Raw genomic sequence first — 21,002 nt, 5'->3', positions numbered from 1 at the left:
TTTATCAGTCAAACCGCATAACAACATACGTTGTTTCCTTTGTCATCGGTATGTTACTTGCCTGAGATTCGATCGTCGGTATCTCAATACCTAGTTCAATCTCATTACCGGCAAGTCTCTTTACTCGTTCCGTAACACATCATTCCGCAACTAAGTCATTATTTGCAATGCTTGCAAGACTTATAGTGATGTGCATTACCGAGTGGGCCCAGAGATACCTCTCCGACAATCAGAGTGACAAATCCTAATCTCGAAATACGCCAACCCAACAAGTACCTTCGGAGACACCCGTAGAACACCTTTATAATCACCTAGTTACATTGTGACGTTTGGTAGCACACAAAGTGTTCCTCCGGTAAACAGGAGTTGCATAATCTCATAGTCATAGGAACATGTATAAGTCATGAAGAAAGCAATAGCAACAAACGGAATGGGTCAAGTCAATCACATCATTCTCTAATGATGTGACCCCATTAATCAAATGACAACTCATGTCTATGGCTAGAAAACTCAACCATCTTTGATTCAACGAGCTAGTCAAGTAGATGTATACTAGTGACATACTTTTTGTCTATGTATTCACACATGTATTATGTTTCCGGTTAATACAATTCTAGCATGAATAATAAACATTTACCATGATATAAGGAAATAAATAATAACTTTATTATTGTCTCTAGGGCATATTTCCTTCACCGGCAGGGTGCCGGAACGGGTCTAGATTGGTTTTCGGTGGCTACGAAGGCTTCTGGCGGAACTCCTGATCTATTCTGCTATACGATGTTTCTAGGGTATGTTGATATATATATAGGCGAAAGAAGTCGGTCAGGGGGCCATGAGGTAGGGGGCGCGCCCAGGGGGGTAGGGCGCGCCCCCACCCTCGTGGTGGCCTCGGGACTCTTCTGGCCCACCTCCGTTTCTCCGTGGGCTTCTTCTGGTCCAAAAATGATCTCCGTGAAATTTCAGGTCAATTGGACTCCGTTTGATTTTCCTTTTCTGCGATACTCTAAAACAAAGGGAAAACAGAAACTGGCACTAGGCTCTAGGTTAATAGGTTAGTCCCAAAAACATATAAAATAGCATATAAATGCATATAAAACATCCAAGGTTGATAATATAATAACATGGAACAATCAAAAATTATAGATACGTTGGAGACGTATCAACATGTTTTTCGATTTCGGTTTTCGCTTGAGGACAAGCGAGGTCTAATCTTGGGAGAGTTGATACGTCCATTTTGCATCATGTTTTCTTACTGTTATTTATGATGCTTTTATCCATAATAATGCTTTTTGGAGTAATTCTAATGCCTTTTCTCTCATAATATGTAAGGTTTACACAAAGAGGGAGAATTCCGACAACTAGAAATCTGGACCTGGAAAAGCTACATCAGGCCACCTATTCTGCACAACTCCAAACAAGCTGAAACTTCACGGAGATTTTTTATCAAATATATGAAGAATATTGGAGCAAATAACTACTAGAGTGGGCCCACCAGGTGGGCACAACCCACCTGGGCGTGCCAGGGAGCCCAGGCACGCGTTGGTGGGTTATGCTCACCCAGGCCCACCTCCGGTGCCCATCTTCTGCTATATAAGTCATTTTGACCTAGAATAAATAAGGAGAGGACTTCCGGGACGGGGCGTCGCCGTCTCGAGGCAGAACTTCGGCAGGAGCACTTTTGCCCTCCGGCGGAGCGATTCCGTCGGGGGAAGTTCCCTCCCGGAGGGGGAAATCATCGTCATCATCATCACCAACAACTCTCCCATCTTGGGGGGGGGGGCTGCATCAACATCTTCAACAACACCGTCTCCTCTCAAACCCTAGTTCATCTCTTGTGTTCAATCTTGTTACCCGAACTATAGATTGGTGCTTGTGGGTGACTAGCAGTGTTGATTACATCTTGTAGTTGATTACTATATGGTTTATTTGGTGGAAGATTATATGTTTAGATCCAATATGGTATTTAATACCCCTTTGATCTTGAGCATGATTATCATTTGTGAGTAGTTACTGTTGTTCTTGAGGTCATGGGAGAAATCATGTTGCAAGTAATCATGTGATCTTGATATGTGTTCGATATTTTGATAGTACGTATGTTGTGATTCCCTTAGTGGTGTCATGTGAACGTCGACTACATGACACTTCACGATATTTGGGCCCAAGTGAATGCATTATGGAGTAGCAATTAGATGATGGGTTGCGAGAGAGATAGAAGCTTAAACCCCAGTTTATGCGCTATTCCGTAAGGGACCGATTGGATCGAAAAGTTTAATGCTATGGTTAGAATTTATTCTTAATACTTTTCTCGTAGTTGCGGATGCTTGCGGGAGGGTTAATCATAAATAGGAGGTTTGTTCAAGTAAGAACAACACCTAAGCACCGGTCCACCCACATATCAAATTATCAAAGTACCGAACACGAATTAAGCCAACATGATGAAAGTGACTAGATGAAATTCTCGTGTACCCACAAGAACGCTCTGCTTATCATAAGAGACCGCTTTGGCCATCCTTTGCCTCAAAAGGATTGGGCTACCTTGCTGCACTTTTGCTACTATTATCATTACTTGCTCGTTACAAAATATCTTGCTATCAAACTACTCTGTTACTTACAATTTCAGCACTTGCAGACATCACCTTGCTGAAAACCACTTGTCATTTCCTTCTGCTCCTCATTGGGTTCGGCACTCTTACTTATCGAAAATAGCTACAATTGATCCCCTATACTTGTGGGTCATCAGTGGTGTTGTCTTCCAACCTCCTGAGCCCGTCGTTCAGGTGGTTCCTGTGAGTAATGAGGTTGTGATATCAGTTGCTACATCGCAAGTTTCTGAGGCTTCCTTTTCTATATTTTTCGAGAATTATTAGCCATATTTGAGTTTGCTAACCCTAGATCTAGCAAGATAGCTGGTTTCTTACTGAAGTAGGAGGCAATCAGGGACAAGAGCAAGAGAGTGTGCGCTAGCCATCGTTCCGTCATCCTGAAGGAGAAATTATTAGGGAGAAAAATCAAGAAGAGTGGCGCCATAATCAAGGTGTTTGTGACTGCTTGACAGATTGTTCTCTTCTTTTCGGGTTGTTGTGTCTTGTCTGATGTATTTTTTGATGTGTTTTCGACGGTGGTTCTTTTGAAATGTTGTGATCCGTGGGCCTGAGGTCTGTGGTTGTAGTGGGGTTATTTGCTTGTCTGGAGGGGTGGTCGTGGAGATTCATGCTTCGGGAGTAGTCCATATGTGGCCATGTTGTAACGGTTTTCGCCCAATTTTTTCTCAATCTACTGGGCAATTCTCTCCTGCTTAATTATTCGATGTGGCAAATCTTTTGCCTTAGTTTCAATAAAATAAAATAAAATACATATAGCGTATGCCGTCTGGAATTACACCGAATAAGATGGATAATTATTGTAAAGTGCATTAAGGGTTTTTGTCCCTTTCAGTAATGCACCATATGTGGTTTAGTTCCATGAAAACCAAGAGGGAAATGTACTATTTTCCTTCACATATGGATGTGATCCTCTTGTCCAGGTTCAGGATGGCAAATGTCCACCATATTTCACCTAAAAAACAGATACAAACTGAAGGAAAATGTACTATTGGATTGTTCATAGTTTAAGAAAATAGTAGAAACTGCGGATTCTTATTTAGGAAAATAGTAGAAACTGCGGATCCGTATATGGCATAGCAGGTGTCCCTCCGATTCTGGCCAGCGTGCAGCAGCAGCCCGCGAGTTGGCGTTACTGGAGTCGGTTCTAACTGCACTAATTAGTACTCCCTCCATCCGAAAATACTTGTCATCAAAATGGATAAAAAAAGATATATTTTCGGATGGAGAGAATACGAGTAAATATTACATGCACAATTGGACTGTGGATAGGATACACACAGTTCCATCATGCTTCTATAAATATGGTAAGTGAAATTTCAACCATAATGTGTTTTTCTCAGTAGTCATGTGGAGGTCACGATGGGATGTTGGGCCTGTAGGAGGGGTTTTCTTGGGGGCTTCCATCCTGGTGACCTGTGGAAGGATCATTGGCTTGTCAGGACTCAGGAGTCGTTGTTTCTAGCTCGGGATCTTGACCTGTGGAAGGCGATGGTTGCACATGGCTGCTCGGAGTTTGTTAGAGCTATTGATAAAGGAAGTAGAGGAGGAGGACATATAGTTTTCGATCCCGAGCTCACATACATGCTGTCATACTGATAAACAGCCAAATAAAAAATAGTTCAATGGAATAGATACTGTCATACTGATATGCATGCCTGTTTTTCTACTGTAACCAAGGCAACGATAATATTGCTCTATCACCGGCAATCATTATTTCATTAAATCGATCCCAGTTCAACTTTCTAACTCATTTATGTGGTGAGTTAGTTGTGTTCTCGCTAATTGGCTCCTTATAACTCAGGAGAGCTTCGGTACAGACGAACAAATATCAATATGAAGCAAAAATAATCCTTCTGGCAGAGTTCCCGAGAATCCTTGCCCGACCACACGGACCCATCCGTCAGCATGAAAGAGCCACTCACAGACAGTGCGACATGGCATATGCATACATTGTGCAAGGAATTTCTTGTTGTATTACTTAGAGATTTTTCACTTGGCGTATTCTCCAGTAACCAGCTCTACATGTCCCACTCCCCCCTAGAGAAGAAAAACGACCTGTATTTACAAATTATTTTTTTAGAAAGTTTGCTCGAATTCCTTAAATTTAGATACATTTTGGCAAATTTGAAATTCCTTTGAATAATTCCAGGTGTTATTTTGACTAGTATAATTGGTAGCTGGTCCCACCGCGGGTCACCTGTTATTTTTCCCAACCCCCCAAAATGTTTGTATTACTTACATAAATTTCCATGAAAATGTATTCAATTTGTTTGAGGTCAATGTGATAGATTACTTGTTTATCTGATGAGGGGCTTATAAAAGTTATGTATTGACATGGCTCAAGATAAAATTCACAAGTTTGAGAAGAAAAACATACAATTAATTCCATGGCAAAAAAGAAGATAAACTCAGTACAATCAAAATTTATTAGTACATGTGAATTCAATACAATACCAACATACCAACTTAAGGCAGTGAACAAATCTACCAAAGGAAGTACAAACTATAAACATGCAATAGATTGATACATATTTCTGTTCCACCTCTTAACTTCTTACACACTATTGGAGTCTTCAGTATACGTATCACCTCGTTCTTCTTCTTCATCCATCCACACGAGAGGATTAAAATATATATGTGAATCCTGAATTCACCGCTGAGAATAATTTGGAACCTTGCCTACCAAAATAAAATTTCAGCATGTCAGGTTTCTGCGGAGCCACACACAATATATGCAATACTTATAGTTCGTATACCTAGGTTGGGTTGTTTTGTTTTGTGCTGCTTGATACCTTCAGCGGCGGTGTGGAAGGACTTGTAGCTTTAGCTGCTGCACCTGCACACATGCAAAATCACAAGAGACAAACATTAGAGAATCCATTGACTATTTGGTCATGGAAGAAAAAGATTAGATGAAGTCTTTTGGAAAACAGGGATGCGAAAGCTAGTTCAAAAGGTGGGCAGGGAATCGAAACAAGTCCGACGTGGATGATGGGGCATGCATGCATGCACACGACGATCGAGTATGTAGCTCAGTAGCTGCTCTTGCTTGGAGACGCAATAGTAAGCTTGAATGTTTGAGTAGTTGAGTATACTAACCAGTAGAAGATGCCTCTGCCGGCTGTGCAGGTGCGTTATGTGGTGTCACAACTGCACGTCAATATCAATCAATTAGAGAGTAGTATACCGATACGATCAGTTTAACCAGTTGCATGCATGCATGGGATTAAGATGTTAGGAGGCTGGCTATGCTTATCAATGTAACATGAGGCAAATTTGGAGAGGCTAGCGATGGTTATAGTATCCAACAGGATGAATACCTTTCTTCCTGGCGTCAGAATTTTTCGGTCCAGGCACATCTTTAGTATGCATCACTGCATAACAAATAATTGATATGAAATTTAATTGGTTAATGAATGGGACTGGGATAATACTACTAGCAATTGAGATCGGCGGCCGGTACTAACCATCGTCAGAAGGCGATGCTGAGCCACCTGGTGGTGGAACATAGGTTGGACGGGTAGGTGATGCAGTTTTTAGTAGAGGCACTGCATATATATGGCGTGTCAGAAAATATAAATAGAGCTAGTCTGCAGGCACGCAATATACGGTTATGATAAGTGGAGGTTAATTAGGTTACCGTCCTTGGTGAACATGTTGTTTGGACTTGGAGAGGCTTTGATTCTTAACTGGGCGTCTGCAGCAAGTTTGAGCTATTGATGGCCAAACGCTTGGGAAAAGTTCGTCTTTTATAGGCTTATAAGGATTGTGAAATCGTAGAAATTGCATGTAATTAGGACGATCATGACGTCTCTTGTGGAAAAATTGTATATTCCACTCTATTTGCAGAACTAATTAGTTGCGCCGATGTATACATTCTCATCGGTGGCAGCGTCATTGAATCTTTAATTTAACCTAGTTAGATTTGCTAGGATGTGCTCAGTCAAGAAAATTTATATCGCGTATGCAACCAGAAATTACACAGAATAAAACGGATAATTATTTGAAAGTATATTAACAGTTTTTTCACCTTTCAATAATGTGCCTTATATAGTTCAGTTCCGTGACAAACCAAGAGGGAACTGTACTATTTTCCGTCACAAGTGGAGGTGATCCTCGTGTCCATGGTTCAGGATGGCAAATGTCCACCATATTTCACCTAAAAAGCAGACACATTTCCAAACTGAAGAAACACGTACTACTCCTTATACGCATGGACAAGAGGAAAAACAGATACCATGGTATTGGCTTTTCATAGTTTAACAAAACATAGTAAAACTGCGGGTTCATTATTTAGGAAAACCATGTATTTCTCATGGTGTGAACATAATATCCTGCCATAAGGGTCTGGTCGTGTGTAATTTCCTTGATCTTGCCATCAAATTAGCACAAGTCTTAATGTAATAGCTCTCTGGCTAGGTAGGTCTTGATATTCTTCATGGACAGCTGTTGGTATGCAGATGGTATAAATAACTGTCATGGCGCAATTTTTCTTGATTTGACTAGATGATGTGTATATATATGGTCATGTATTTCGACAAGGGTCTGGTTCAAATGTAAGGTGATGCAATACCTACAGAAACTTCACTCGACAACGAATCTAAAGATTTTTTTAGCATTTAGCATATCTTTCGTTAGTCAAAATGAAGAGAAAACCCATCATTCGACTTATAAACCCGAATGGAGACAGTACAATTGTGCGAATATTTTCAGATTTTTTGACGCACCACATAAAAATATGGAACACAGCCTACTGCCACAACCTCTATATCCATCAACTCCCTTTCTATGTAGTATTTGGCGTCTTAGAAGACGAGAAGGAATAGTATGCTCGGCAGAACGTTCCCTAGAATGCGAGTGGTCGATGACTCCTTGATTAGTGGCATACATGTGACTTCTACTCCCTCCGTTTCCAAATATAAGTCTTTTAAGAGATCCCACTATGGAGTACATATGGAGCAAAATGAGTGAATCTACACTCTAAAATATGTCTATATACATCCGTATGTAATTTGTAGTGGGATCTCTACAAAGACTTATATTTAGGAACAGAGTGAGTACAACTTATTATTACGGTTCATTTTTTTCATTTCAATAATGCGACATGATCGAGTCAATGCATGCTTTGCCGGACAGGGAACCACCCACTTGTCCATGGATCAATGGAATAAATACTGATTTGCATATCTGTTCTTCTACTGTAATAATAATCAGGCCAATAATAATAAGATTTGTCGGTCATTGGCAATCTTTGCCCCATTAATTGATCTCAGCTGAACTTTCTGTGCTGAGCTGGTTGTGATTTCACTCGCTGACTTCATACTCCGCGGCTGTGCACACATACACACGTTGAATTTGATATACATTCCACTTGAACGTGAGATACATTCCACTTGAACGTGAGAAGATGGAGTTTTCTAAGTGGCCTCTACAACTTTGGGGCGTAAAACCAGGTGGAATGTATATGTATCTATTTGGACGTGTGTACGTGTGCACAGCCGCGGAGTATGAAGTCAGCGAGTGAAATCACAACCAGCTCAGCACAGAACGTTCAACTGAGATCAATTAATGGGACAAAGATTGCCAATGACAGAGAAATCTTATTATTATTGGCTTGATTATTGTTACAGTAGAAAAACAGGTATGCAAATCAGTATTTAATCCATTGATCTATGGACAAGTGGATGGTTCCCAGTCCGACAAAGCATGCATTGACTCGACCATGACGCGTGTTGTTTTTCTTCTCCTATGAGGCCTGCCCTTCGCTCACATCTCAAAAGTCCAGAGGAACACAAAGATCAGCGCACCAGCAGTCAGCAGCTCAAGTTCACCGACTCAGGAAAGATATATGGGCACCAGTGCAAATCAAAATAGTGTTTCTGGCTGTTGCTATCATGATATTGTGATCAAGTAAAGGCTGTACTCCCCCTTCCGATATGGTTGAATGGCTGGAGGGGGCAACTTTGTTTGTAGGTGCCAATATTCATGTGTCCCTTTGCTGAGAGCCTGAGAGCCTGAGCTGGTCATCTGTCGTCTTGGACATGAGCTTCATAGTATTTTAGGATACTTCCATGACGCCAAATATCTCCGGAAGTCAATTTACATGGCTTTGCTTCCTCCTCTCCTTTTACATGTTGCTGCTGTACATGTGCTTGCGTATTTGGTTCGATGTCTTTCCATTTTGCCATGACCAATTGCATGTGCTTACAAGGACAGGGAGTCTGTAAAAACATGAGTTTTTTTGAAGGTTGTAAAAACATTACTTTGTGGCAGCGTGTGGTTGAAAAAAGTTGGAAGGTGCTTATGGAAACAAAGGTTGTCCTGGTATATGATCCGATTGCATCTCTTGATGATGGCAACGGGCTGCGGCGGTAGGCGCCCTAGCAGCGAGGCACATAGACGTGTGGTTCATATAATCAACCGGCGGTGGATCTGTATGGCTAACGGCGAGGACAATGTTTGGTCTCGCAATTTTTTTTGCTGTAGCTATGATTTTGCGTGAGACTGATTATCATTCCAGGTTTTCTAACGAAGCTACAGTAGTACATGAGCACAGGGAGTCAGTTGGAGAGGCTCATAGCTTAGTTAAAGCTGCTGGAGCCTTATATGTGGCTGAGTGGTTTACCCGATATTTGTTGTAGTCCGTTGAATGTTTTGAATGAAAAAATAACCCTGTTCTACTAAAAACATGAATTAGTCTTCCCGTTAGGGCACATACACAGGAGTCCTTCTATATGACACGCAGGCGTCCGGTAGACAAGGAAACACCCACATCGGCCAAAATGGGCCGGAAGTGTAGCAGCTCATTTACGTTGTGCTAATTTTCGTGCAAATATATATATATATCAACTAAATATAATTAAAAAATCGATGCAGTATATTTATACAAATATATACTGATGAAATAGTATAAAAAATTATAAAGCATATTTCAAAAATATATATTTATAAATTCTTCACCTTGTGTTTGAAAAAATGTCAATGTGTAAGAAAATGTTCACCATGTATTACAAAATCTTCATTTTGTGTTTCTTAAATATAAAAAGTATTCCCATATATTAAAATAAATCCATTGTATGTTACAAAAATGTTCATCATACATTGAAAATAGTCCGCCGTGTTTAAAAAAATTGTTCATGTACAAAAAGTAGATTTATAAATGAAAATAAAAAAATAAACATGAAAAGGAAATTAAAGAAAAAACGCAGCAAAAAATCGAAATGAACGGAAAGGAAAAACACGGAAATGAAAATCCATGCATAGAACCTTCTAAAATATTCAAAAAAACAGTTTGGATGAGTATAAAAACAAAGGAGGATAGGGGAGTACAAAAACAAAACCAGAACAAAAAACTACAAACATAAAAACAAACTCTTAGTTGCTGCGCACGAGCGGAACATGATGAAACCTGTTATTCGTACGCCTCAATTCGGTTGCTTGCGAGCATCGCCCAAACAAAATAAATGCAAACAGATAACTTAAAAAACGCTGCAGTTGCTGTGCATCAACAAAACAGTACGAAAATTTGTACTGCACCAGCCCAGTTCCGTTGCTTGGGAGCGTCACGTTCCCCATTTGACGCCTACGGGCGTCAAATAAGATTCGCCCATATACAGCGCAATTGTGAGTGGGAACGAGTGCTCGCCTACACATGCCAATTTTTGAGCTGCGGTCTGTTAAGCCACTTCGTTCATTTCCTTGCGTGTGGGCCCACTTTGTTTGGAGTCGGGGCCAGATTTAATCAGCTGTGATGGCGTTCCACACCTCTTTATGCTTTTAGTATTTCTATTTACTAGCATTCTGTTTCGCTTCGAGATTCAAAGAACCACAGATGCACTGTGAGACTATTATGCCCAGAATTAGCCAAGAGCCTAAGACATACTAAAAACATTTTCTAGCTAAGATAGTTACGAAAAAAGAGACTTTGTTAATCAGTACTGAAATGCATAACATTGATGCTAGAATCTTATTTTTCGTTGTATATAATATGAACAACATGATTTTTTTTTTCCAGGTCATAGATTGCTTGGAAAAATGCAACATTGATGCTAGAACCCGAGGAGACTATGGCCGATGATGGAGATTATTTTGTATGCTCATGGTGCCGTGACGGCTGCACGGCGGAGGGCTGCACGCTCGACTTCGACATCGGCGTCTTCAACAAGGAGAAGATCTCCCTCGCCAGCCACGACGAGGTCTGCACCTGCACTCCCGTTCCTATTCCTTCTCCCTCTCCAGATATTGGCTTCTGATGTTTTTGTTTTGTTTTGTGTGTGCCTCTGCAGTATGTGGTGGCGGGCGGGTGCAACCTCTTCCCACTGCCCCCGGAGGCATCAAGGGCGTCATGTCCTCTGTCGTGATCGGATGGGGCTCCCAGGTTCAGTCCCATCTTCGCTTCGCTCCCTCACTGCGTAGTTTCTCTCCTATCTGTTGAGATTTGTCTCTCTACTGCTATTCTACTGAATATTGTTCTTGGAGCATCATAGCTGATTGCTTTACTGGTGAACATGTGTAGGAGGATTTGTGGTTTAGCGTTATTAGACCTCTGTAAATACATGTATAGGAGGATTCTTGGAGCTCTGTACAATCAGTAAGGCCATCAAAGCTAATTGCTTTACTGGTGAACATGTATAGGAGGATTCATTATTAGACCTCTGTACATACATGTTTGCTCTGTGCTACAAAAAAAATACTCTCCTTTGGTGGTGAGAATAAAAAGGAAGAAATTTGCTTCTCGCAATAAAATTTAATTGGGTGAACTGTAGAAGCTGACTTTGCTAGAGAAAGGTTCAGAACCCACCCTTTCTTTCTTGCAGGATTGAGAAGATTGTGAGTTTAGACCCTTTTAGATGTACGGAAAGAAAGCAGATTGTGCTTGTAGATAATGATGGTGAGAAGATCAAATTTATGGTATGGGGAGAGTGGTTTCACATATTGTACTTGTACAGAAAGAGAGCAGAATGTGTTTCTTTTCAGAAGATAACTTTTGCCAGCCATTGTGTTGCTTGTAAGCAGAATACTTACTGATTTAGTTCTCTCACCACTGATTCTGCTGAAGCATTTGTATTGAGTTATGTATATTGTCAATCCTAACATTAGTATATGCAACCTAACATGATGAGCAGAATGTGTTCCATGCTTTCCACTCTCTTTTAGTGATTATTTTGTGATTCTGTAAATAAAGGGAAGCTGTTTTCGGACCCCCCCCCTCCCTGCACCGCACTCATCATGCAGTTTGATACAACTTGTGATATACTTTGCATGTTTGAAACCATTATATTGTACTGTTGAATTAATGGGTTTTGTTAATTCTGTATGGTTGTCTGCTTGAGAAGTCCACTGTGTGCATGTTAGATATGAGATAGTTATGTCTTAACTAGGATGACTCAAGAATTTTTTTTTACGATTATAAGTGCGTTGCACGTGCACGCTTACTAGTAACTTAAAAAACGTTGCAGTTGCTGTGCATCAACAAAACAGTACGAAAAATTGTACTGCACCAGCCCAGTTCCGTTGCCTGGGAGCGTCACGTTCCCCATTTGACGCCTACGGGCGTCAAATAAGATTCGCCCATATACAACGCAATTGTGAGTGGGAACGAGTGCTCGCCTACACATGCCAATTTTTGAGCTGCGGTCTGTTAAGCCACTTCGTTCATTTCCTTGCGTGTGGGCCCGCTTTGTTTGGAGTCGGGCCAGATTTAAGGTGTGATGGCTGGTTCGTTGGAGCAACTAATTAAGGCCTTGTACAATGAAAGATGTTTAGGGAGATGCTTAGAAAAATAAACCGAATTTTTCTCAAGCACTGGTGCCTATTTCTACAGGACAAACGCTTAGTTAAGCGTATATCCTGTACAAATAAGCACCGGTGCTTAAGGAAAACCTGATTCATTTTTCTAAGCACCTCCCTTAAGAACCTTGCATTGTACAAGGCCTAAAGGTTACGCCTTTACCCTGGGAGCACCCCAAGCAGTGCACCAAGCCGCCGCCATGTGTTGGTCACTCCCTCTTTTTATCATTTTTATTTTATTTTTCTACACACCTTTTTAGTATTTTTTGGTTTATTCGTCTTTTCGGTTTTTGCTCAGTTTTGGAGTAAAAAAATTGTTTCATAAGAAATGCTTCTCTGCAAAAGGCACAACATGTGTTTCTACGAGAAACATAGTCGTGCTTTCCGTAAAAGGAAAAAGCAAATCCTGCACTTCCACAAGAAGCACAACCTATGCTTCCTCGAGAAGCACATACTAACTAAAATTTAACAAACAATAAATATTTTGGAAATTATACTATGAACATTTTTAAATGTATGATTAAAAAATATCAACACAAGATCAATTTTTTAAAAAATATACGATGATCATCTTTAATACATCATGCATAAAATTTAAAATAGACATCAAACATTTTTCAAACACACAAGAAAATAACTTTTAACACATGCATTTTTAAAATTTATATACATTTTAATACACGGCAATTTTTTTGTACATTTAGTAGAATAAAATAATTATTTTAAAATAATTACTACATATAAAAGAGGAAAATAATTTTTTAGAAATGCTACATCCCTTTAGAGCTAGCAAAACTTCACATAGTATTTTTAGAGCTAACAAAACTGTACATACCCTAAAAAAACAGTTTGTAGCGTATCAAACTAGATACTCGAATCTTTGTTGGAAGAAAAACTAGCGATCATACGCCATGCTCGGCCGGCCCACCCTGTCCGATGTGGGCAACCACTCCCTCTAGAGGCGAGATACAGACATTGCCCATATTTTGAGGCATATGTATGTACTACTACCTCCGCCCGAGTACTAGCCCCTCCTATTTTGGGTCAAAATTTGGCCATATATTTGACTAGCGAATGTTAATGCATGTCACAAAAATTATAATGTTGGATTCCTTTTTGAATGTAGTTTCTATTTTTTTTCTATGTATGACTTATATTTTATTAGTTAAAATTATGATCAAAATATGACCGAAAATACGGAGGGGACTAGTAAATCAGAATGGAGGTAGTACATCATGCTGTGAAACTTTGAGGGCCACATATTACACATATTTTATTAGTCAAATTTAAAACCCTTGCACACTATACAAATCTTGATGGAGTACTTATTATAGTTTTTTTCCTCGTCCCAATAATCTGACATGATTGAGTCAATGCATGTTTTGTAGTAGGACAGCGAATCTTTCATTTGTGCATTGGTCAATTGGATAGGTACATGCATGCCTCTTTTTTCTATTGTAATCATTGTTTCATTAATAGATCGCGGCTGAACGAACTTTCTACTAACTCATTTTTGTGGTGAGCTGGCTGTGTTCTCACTCGCTGGCTCCTTACTCCATGAGAAGAATTTTCTTAGCGGCATTTGTAGCTTAGAGGTGTACAATTAAAGGCATGCCTAGTGCACACATTTGACGACGACATACCTGGTTGGGTCGCACTTGGCCACCTCGCTTCCTATTCCTTCTCCCTCTCCAGATATTGGCTTCTGATGTTTTTGTTTTGTTTTGTGTGTGCCTCTGCAGTATGTGGTGGCGGGCGGGTGCAACCTCTTCCCACTGCCCCCGGAGGCATCAAGGGCGTCATGTCCTCTGTCGTGATCGGATGGGGCTCCCAGGTTCAGTCCCATCTTCGCTTCGCTCCCTCACTGCGTAGTTTCTCTCCTATCTGTTGAGATTTGTCTCTCTACTGCTATTCTACTGAATATTGTTCTTGGAGCATCATAGCTGATTGCTTTACTGGTGAACATGTGTAGGAGGATTTGTGGTTTAGCGTTATTAGACCTCTGTAAATACATGTATAGGAGGATTCTTGGAGCTCTGTACAATCAGTAAGGCCATCAAAGCTAATTGCTTTACTGGTGAACATGTATAGGAGGATTCATTATTAGACCTCTGTACATACATGTTTGCTCTGTGCTACAAAAAAAATACTCTCCTTTGGTGGTGAGAATAAAAAGGAAGAAATTTGCTTCTCGCAATAAAATTTAATTGGGTGAACTGTAGAAGCTGACTTTGCTAGAGAAAGGTTCAGAACCCACCCTTTCTTTCTTGCAGGATTGAGAAGATTGTGAGTTTAGACCCTTTTAGATGTACGGAAAGAAAGCAGATTGTGCTTGTAGATAATGATGGTGAGAAGATCAAATTTATGGTATGGGGAGAGTGGTTTCACATATTGTACTTGTACAGAAAGAGAGCAGAGTGTGTTTCTTTTCAGAAGATAACTTTTGCCAGCCATTGTGTTGCTTGTAAGCAGAATACTTACTGATTTAGTTCTCTCACCACTGATTCTGCTGAAGCATTTGTATTGAGTTATGTATATTGTCAATCCTAACATTAGTATATGCAACCTAACATGATGAGCAGAATGTGTTCCATGCTTTCCACTCTCTTTTAGTGATTATTTTGTGATTCTGTAAATAAAGGGAAGCTGTTTTCGGACCCCCCCCCTCCCTGCACCGCACTCATCATGCAGTTTGATACAACTTGTGATATACTTTGCATGTTTGAAACCATTATATTGTACTGTTGAATTAATGGGTTTTGTTAATTCTGTATGGTTGTCTGCTTGAGAAGTCCACTGTGTGCATGTTAGATATGAGATAGTTATGTCTTAACTAGGATGACTCAAGAATTTTTTTTTTACGATTATAAGTGCGTTGCACGTGCACGCTTACTAGTAACTTAAAAAACGTTGCAGTTGCTGTGCATCAACAAAACAGTACGAAAAATTGTACTGCACCAGCCCAGTTCCGTTGCCTGGGAGCGTCACGTTCCCCATTTGACGCCTACGGGCGTCAAATAAGATTCGCCCATATACAACGCAATTGTGAGTGGGAACGAGTGCTCGCCTACACATGCCAATTTTTGAGCTGCGGTCTGTTAAGCCACTTCGTTCATTTCCTTGCGTGTGGGCCCGCTTTGTTTGGAGTCGGGCCAGATTTAAGGTGTGATGGCTGGTTCGTTGGAGCAACTAATTAAGGCCTTGTACAATGAAAGATGTTTAGGGAGATGCTTAGAAAAATAAACCGAATTTTTCTCAAGCACTGGTGCCTATTTCTACAGGACAAACGCTTAGTTAAGCGTATATCCTGTACAAATAAGCACCGGTGCTTAAGGAAAACCTGATTCATTTTTCTAAGCACCTCCCTTAAGAACCTTGCATTGTACAAGGCCTAAAGGTTACGCCTTTACCCTGGGAGCACCCCAAGCAGTGCACCAAGCCGCCGCCATGTGTTGGTCACTCCCTCTTTTTATCATTTTTATTTTATTTTTCTACACACCTTTTTAGTATTTTTTGGTTTATTCGTCTTTTCGGTTTTTGCTCAGTTTTGGAGTAAAAAAATTGTTTCATAAGAAATGCTTCTCTGCAAAAGGCACAACATGTGTTTCTACGAGAAACATAGTCGTGCTTTCCGTAAAAGGAAAAAGCAAATCCTGCACTTCCACAAGAAGCACAACCTATGCTTCCTCGAGAAGCACATACTAACTAAAATTTAACAAACAATAAATATTTTGGAAATTATACTATGAACATTTTTAAATGTATGATTAAAAAATATCAACACAAGATCAATTTTTTAAAAAATATACGATGATCATCTTTAATACATCATGCATAAAATTTAAAATAGACATCAAACATTTTTCAAACACACAAGAAAATAACTTTTAACACATGCATTTTTAAAATTTATATACATTTTAATACACGGCAATTTTTTTGTACATTTAGTAGAATAAAATAATTATTTTAAAATAATTACTACATATAAAAGAGGAAAATAATTTTTTAGAAATGCTACATCCCTTTAGAGCTAGCAAAACTTCACATAGTATTTTTAGAGCTAACAAAACTGTACATACCCTAAAAAAACAGTTTGTAGCGTATCAAACTAGATACTCGAATCTTTGTTGGAAGAAAAACTAGCGATCATACGCCATGCTCGGCCGGCCCACCCTGTCCGATGTGGGCAACCACTCCCTCTAGAGGCGAGATACAGACATTGCCCATATTTTGAGGCATATGTATGTACTACTACCTCCGCCCGAGTACTAGCCCCTCCTATTTTGGGTCAAAATTTGGCCATATATTTGACTAGCGAATGTTAATGCATGTCACAAAAATTATAATGTTGGATTCCTTTTTGAATGTAGTTTCTATTTTTTTTCTATGTATGACTTATATTTTATTAGTTAAAATTATGATCAAAATATGACCGAAAATACGGAGGGGACTAGTAAATCAGAATGGAGGTAGTACATCATGCTGTGAAACTTTGAGGGCCACATATTACACATATTTTATTAGTCAAATTTAAAACCCTTGCACACTATACAAATCTTGATGGAGTACTTATTATAGTTTTTTTCCTCGTCCCAATAATCTGACATGATTGAGTCAATGCATGTTTTGTAGTAGGACAGCGAATCTTTCATTTGTGCATTGGTCAATTGGATAGGTACATGCATGCCTCTTTTTTCTATTGTAATCATTGTTTCATTAATAGATCGCGGCTGAACGAACTTTCTACTAACTCATTTTTGTGGTGAGCTGGCTGTGTTCTCACTCGCTGGCTCCTTACTCCATGAGAAGAATTTTCTTAGCGGCATTTGTAGCTTAGAGGTGTACAATTAAAGGCATGCCTAGTGCACACATTTGACGACGACATACCTGGTTGGGTCGCACTTGGCCACCTCGCTCGATCCATCTCGGCATAGCTACACCCGCTTGTTTCACTCTTAATCAATCGTGACATCAAGCCAATACAACCATAGCATGTACTCCCTCTATCCCATAATATAAGAACATTTTTGAAACTAGTCTAGTGTCCAAAACGTTCTTATATTATGGACAGAGGGAGTACAAAACATGGACTCTGTTTAGTGAGATGCATATTTGTATGCTATATTGGACACATGAAGTTATGTCATGCTACCCGGTAAAGTGAATTTCCCACCATAATATGTTTTTTACACATATATGGAAAAAAGGGGTGAACTAGCGGAAGCTTAGATAGACTTGCACAGTTGCACTAGTAGCAAATGTGTAGACATTGCACTTAGGGTGTGTTTGGTAGCATGTATGGACCTAGCCTAGTTGTTCTTATCTCATACATGTTGAGTGTAGACATGCCAAGTCCATGCAGTTGCTGTTGTTTGGCAGTGATGTATGCGCTGAGACATGCTGAGCTGAGATTTTGTTTGGCAGCCTGCATGTGTTTAGACATGCTGAACAATTTCGAATTCTGAATATTTTTTTTGAATGATGAACAAAACCGAAAAAATGTCAACATAAATTTAAACATATTTCTATATTCTAAACTTTTTTGGAAAATTAAAATAAATTTTGAAATTCTGTTTTTTTAATTTGAACATATTTGAAATTACGAGTTTTTTTTGAAAATTTAAACAAATTTTGATTTCCTTTTGAAATTCCGAACATTTATGATTTTTTTAGAAAAATTGAAATTTTAAATATTTATTGAAAATCCAAAGAAATTTTGAAATTATGATTTTTTGAAAATTTAAACAATTTTGAAATTCATTTTTTTCTGAAATTCTAAAGTTTTTCGAAAATTTAAACAAATTTTGAAATTTTGATTCTTTTTGAAAAAATAGACATATCCGGACATGGTCTGGTCGGTGGGGACGAGTGTCACGGCCAGCATAGCTGCCTCCATGCACCCTGTCTGGGGTGCATGAGATGAGCATGGCTGAGGGCACTTTTATGCATCAGATGAGCATAGCTTAGGTGAGCCCATGCATCCTACCAAACAAGCAAAAGTGGGTCGGATTGGGAACTTTTGCCCTCATGCACCCTACCAAACACACCCTTATATGATATATGCAACACAATAAATAACTATGGTTGTTATAGTCCCCACAAAAAACAAAATAAAAATAAGATTGTGGTTACATGTAGAAAGGTACCAAACGGCGAAGTTCTTTTTTTGCAGAGAATTAAGGAGTTTTATTCCAGTACTGCGTTTAGAACAACCAAAAATTGCCAAACAATTAGCCAACCTGTTTTGATCTCAGGCTACTTTCTAGGGCATAAACTCCCATTCTTGTATCCACCTTTTGATCTCAGCAACTAGATGCCCATACGCCGAGCGGTCTAGGGTATTGTCTCACAAGGCAAATAGGGCCACTGAAGAATCAGTTTGAACGATAAATGGGAGATCTATCCATTGAAGCGCCAGGGCCATGGTTTGCATTATCACATGGATCTCCACTCCGAGAGCTTCATTATCGACATGAAGTGAAAACAATCCTCATGGTAGAGTTCCAAAGAATCATGCCCAACCCTGCGGAACCATCCGCCGGCATGAAAGTGCCACCGAAAGAGAGCGTGGCATGGCACATGCGTACTTGTGCAAGGAATTTCTTGTGTATTACGAAGATATTTTTGTCTCGGATAATCTCCGGTAACTACCTTGTGTTTACCTTTTTTTACAAAGTTTTTTTGAATTCAATAAATTTAGATAAATTTTGGAAAAATTGAAGTTCCTTCGAATAATTCCAAGTTGTATTTGACTAGTATTACTGGAGAGCAGTCCTACCTCATCCCACTGGTTATTTTTCCTAACCCCAAAAAATGTTGATATTAATTACATAATTTTCATGAAAGTATATTCGTTCGTTTGAGGTCACAATGTGATAGATTACTTGTTTATCTGAAGCAGAGTTTATTAATGCTCCAGTTTGACACTGCTCAAGATAAAATTCACAGGTTTGGGAAAAAGAGATAAAATTCACTCCATGGCAAGAAAGAAGATACAACTCAATACCATCCAAATTTACCAATACATGAGAATTCAATACAATACCAGTACATGAACTTAGGACAGTGGCGAAATCCACCGAGGACGTACAAACTATTAACATGCAATAGATCGATCCATATTTCTTTTCCACCTCTTAACTTCTTAGATACTATTAGAGTCTTCGGTATATGTATTATTTAGTAGACAAAGCACGCCAAATGATGTACATGTCATTATTCTTCTTCATCAATCCACACAAGAGGTTTAAAATGTATATGTGAATCCGGAATTCACCGCTTTGGAGCCTTGCCGCCTAACAAAATAAAATTTCAGTGTGTCAGGTTTCTGTGGAGCCACACGCACAACATATATGCAGATGAACAATTATAGTTCGTATACCTGGGTTGGCTGGCTTTTCATGTTTGCTGTTTGGTGCAAACGTCGGCAGTTGGGTAGTACTTGGCGCTTTAGCTTTAGGTGCTGCACAGAAATGTGAAATCACAAGGGATCGATAAACTTTATAGAATCCGTTGATTATTTGGTCATGAAAACTTGTACTAAAGAAAAGCTTCAGCTTTGGGAGACAGGGAAAAAAGCTACTCCATCCGCTTCTAAATATAAGTCTTTTTAGAGATTTCAATATGGACGATATACGGATGTATATAGACGTAGTTTAGAGTGTAGATTCACTCATTTTGCTTCTTATGTAATCCATATTAAAATCTTTAAAAAGACTTATGTTTAGAAATGCGATCGTCGAGTACGCGTAGCTCAGTAGCTGCTCTTGCTTGGAGACTATAGCAAGCTCGAATGCTGGAGTACTAACCAGTAGAAGATGCGTCTTGCTGCACATGCGCATGTTTCCCTGCACGACAATATCAATCAATCAGTCGACGATGGTGCACGTACATTTAATTAGTCATGCATGCATGTGATTATGATGTTAGAAGGCTGGCTATGTCTTCCAGTGTAAAAGGAGGCCAAATTTGAAGAGGCTAGCAATGGTGATTGTATCCAGCAGGATGAATAGGAAACTACTCTACACACGACAGTTCAGAGACGATTTTTGGATGATTCTAATGGATGCAGTAGTCCATCGTGCAGAAATCGCGCAGATAGCTATTGTCTGTCTAGCAATGCTCGGATGAATACTACCTTTCGTCCTAGCCTCAGAATTTTTCAGTCCAGGCGCACCTTTAGTATCCATGGCTGCATGCAAAAAAAATGATACAAAATTTAGTTTACTTGGTTAATGAATGGGACTATAATAACTGGAGGATAATTAGCTCACCTTTCGGCTTTGACGTCATGTTGTTTGGATTTGGAGAGGCCTTGATTCTTAACTGGCTCTCTCCAGCAAGTTTGAGTTGTTGATGACCAAATGCTTGGAAAAACTTCTCCTCTTATAGGATTACACGGAATGCGAAGTCATATAAATTGCATGTCATTAGGATGATCATGACATCTCTCGAGGAAAAATTGTATATTCCACTCTACTTACAAAACTAATTAATTGCACTGATGTATACATTCTTATGGATTCCAATGTCACTGAATCTTTTAATTTGACCCAGTTAGATTTCCCAAGATTCTCCCGATCAGGATAATTTGCAGTCCGTCTT

The 21,002-nt window shown here is 39.4% G+C and overlaps 1 protein-coding gene and 1 long non-coding RNA gene across 2 annotated transcripts; both read right to left on the bottom strand.

Annotated features, from left to right (window-relative positions):
• Positions 1 to 4,995: 4,995 nt before the first annotated feature.
• On the bottom strand, positions 4,996 to 6,359 carry LOC125526480 (protein TonB-like). The gene is made up of 6 exons (XM_048691168.1): positions 6,247 to 6,359; positions 6,074 to 6,154; positions 5,927 to 5,980; positions 5,706 to 5,756; positions 5,363 to 5,442; positions 4,996 to 5,285 (listed from the first exon to the last, which is right to left on the bottom strand). The coding sequence occupies exons 1-5, from the start codon at positions 6,260 to 6,262 to the stop codon at positions 5,363 to 5,365; spliced, it is 282 nt and encodes a 93-aa protein (XP_048547125.1). The 5' UTR covers positions 6,263 to 6,359; the 3' UTR covers positions 4,996 to 5,285.
• Positions 6,360 to 19,381: 13,022 nt separating this feature from the next.
• LOC125526479 lies at positions 19,382 to 20,775 on the bottom strand. The gene is made up of 5 exons (XR_007291709.1): positions 20,672 to 20,775; positions 20,536 to 20,589; positions 20,207 to 20,245; positions 19,780 to 19,860; positions 19,382 to 19,693 (listed from the first exon to the last, which is right to left on the bottom strand). It is a non-coding gene; the product is annotated as an uncharacterized LOC125526479 (long non-coding RNA).
• Positions 20,776 to 21,002: the final 227 nt, after the last annotated feature.

The sequence above is a fragment of the Triticum urartu genome, unplaced genomic scaffold, assembly GCF_003073215.2.
Source record: "Triticum urartu cultivar G1812 unplaced genomic scaffold, Tu2.1 TuUngrouped_contig_10223, whole genome shotgun sequence".
Lineage (NCBI taxonomy): Eukaryota > Viridiplantae > Streptophyta > Magnoliopsida > Poales > Poaceae > Triticum > Triticum urartu.
Note: the sequence above shows the minus strand (reverse complement) of the source record. Positions and strands in the feature narration are given on the sequence as shown.

Coding starts and splice junctions, on each gene's coding strand:
- LOC125526480 (XM_048691168.1), bottom strand. Junction 5,757..5,926: donor TTCTGACGCCAGGAAGAAAG/GTATTCATCCTG, acceptor ATTGACGTGCAG/TTGTGACACCACATAACGCA. Junction 5,443..5,705: donor GGCAGAGGCATCTTCTACTG/GTTAGTATACTC, acceptor GCATGTGTGCAG/GTGCAGCAGCTAAAGCTACA.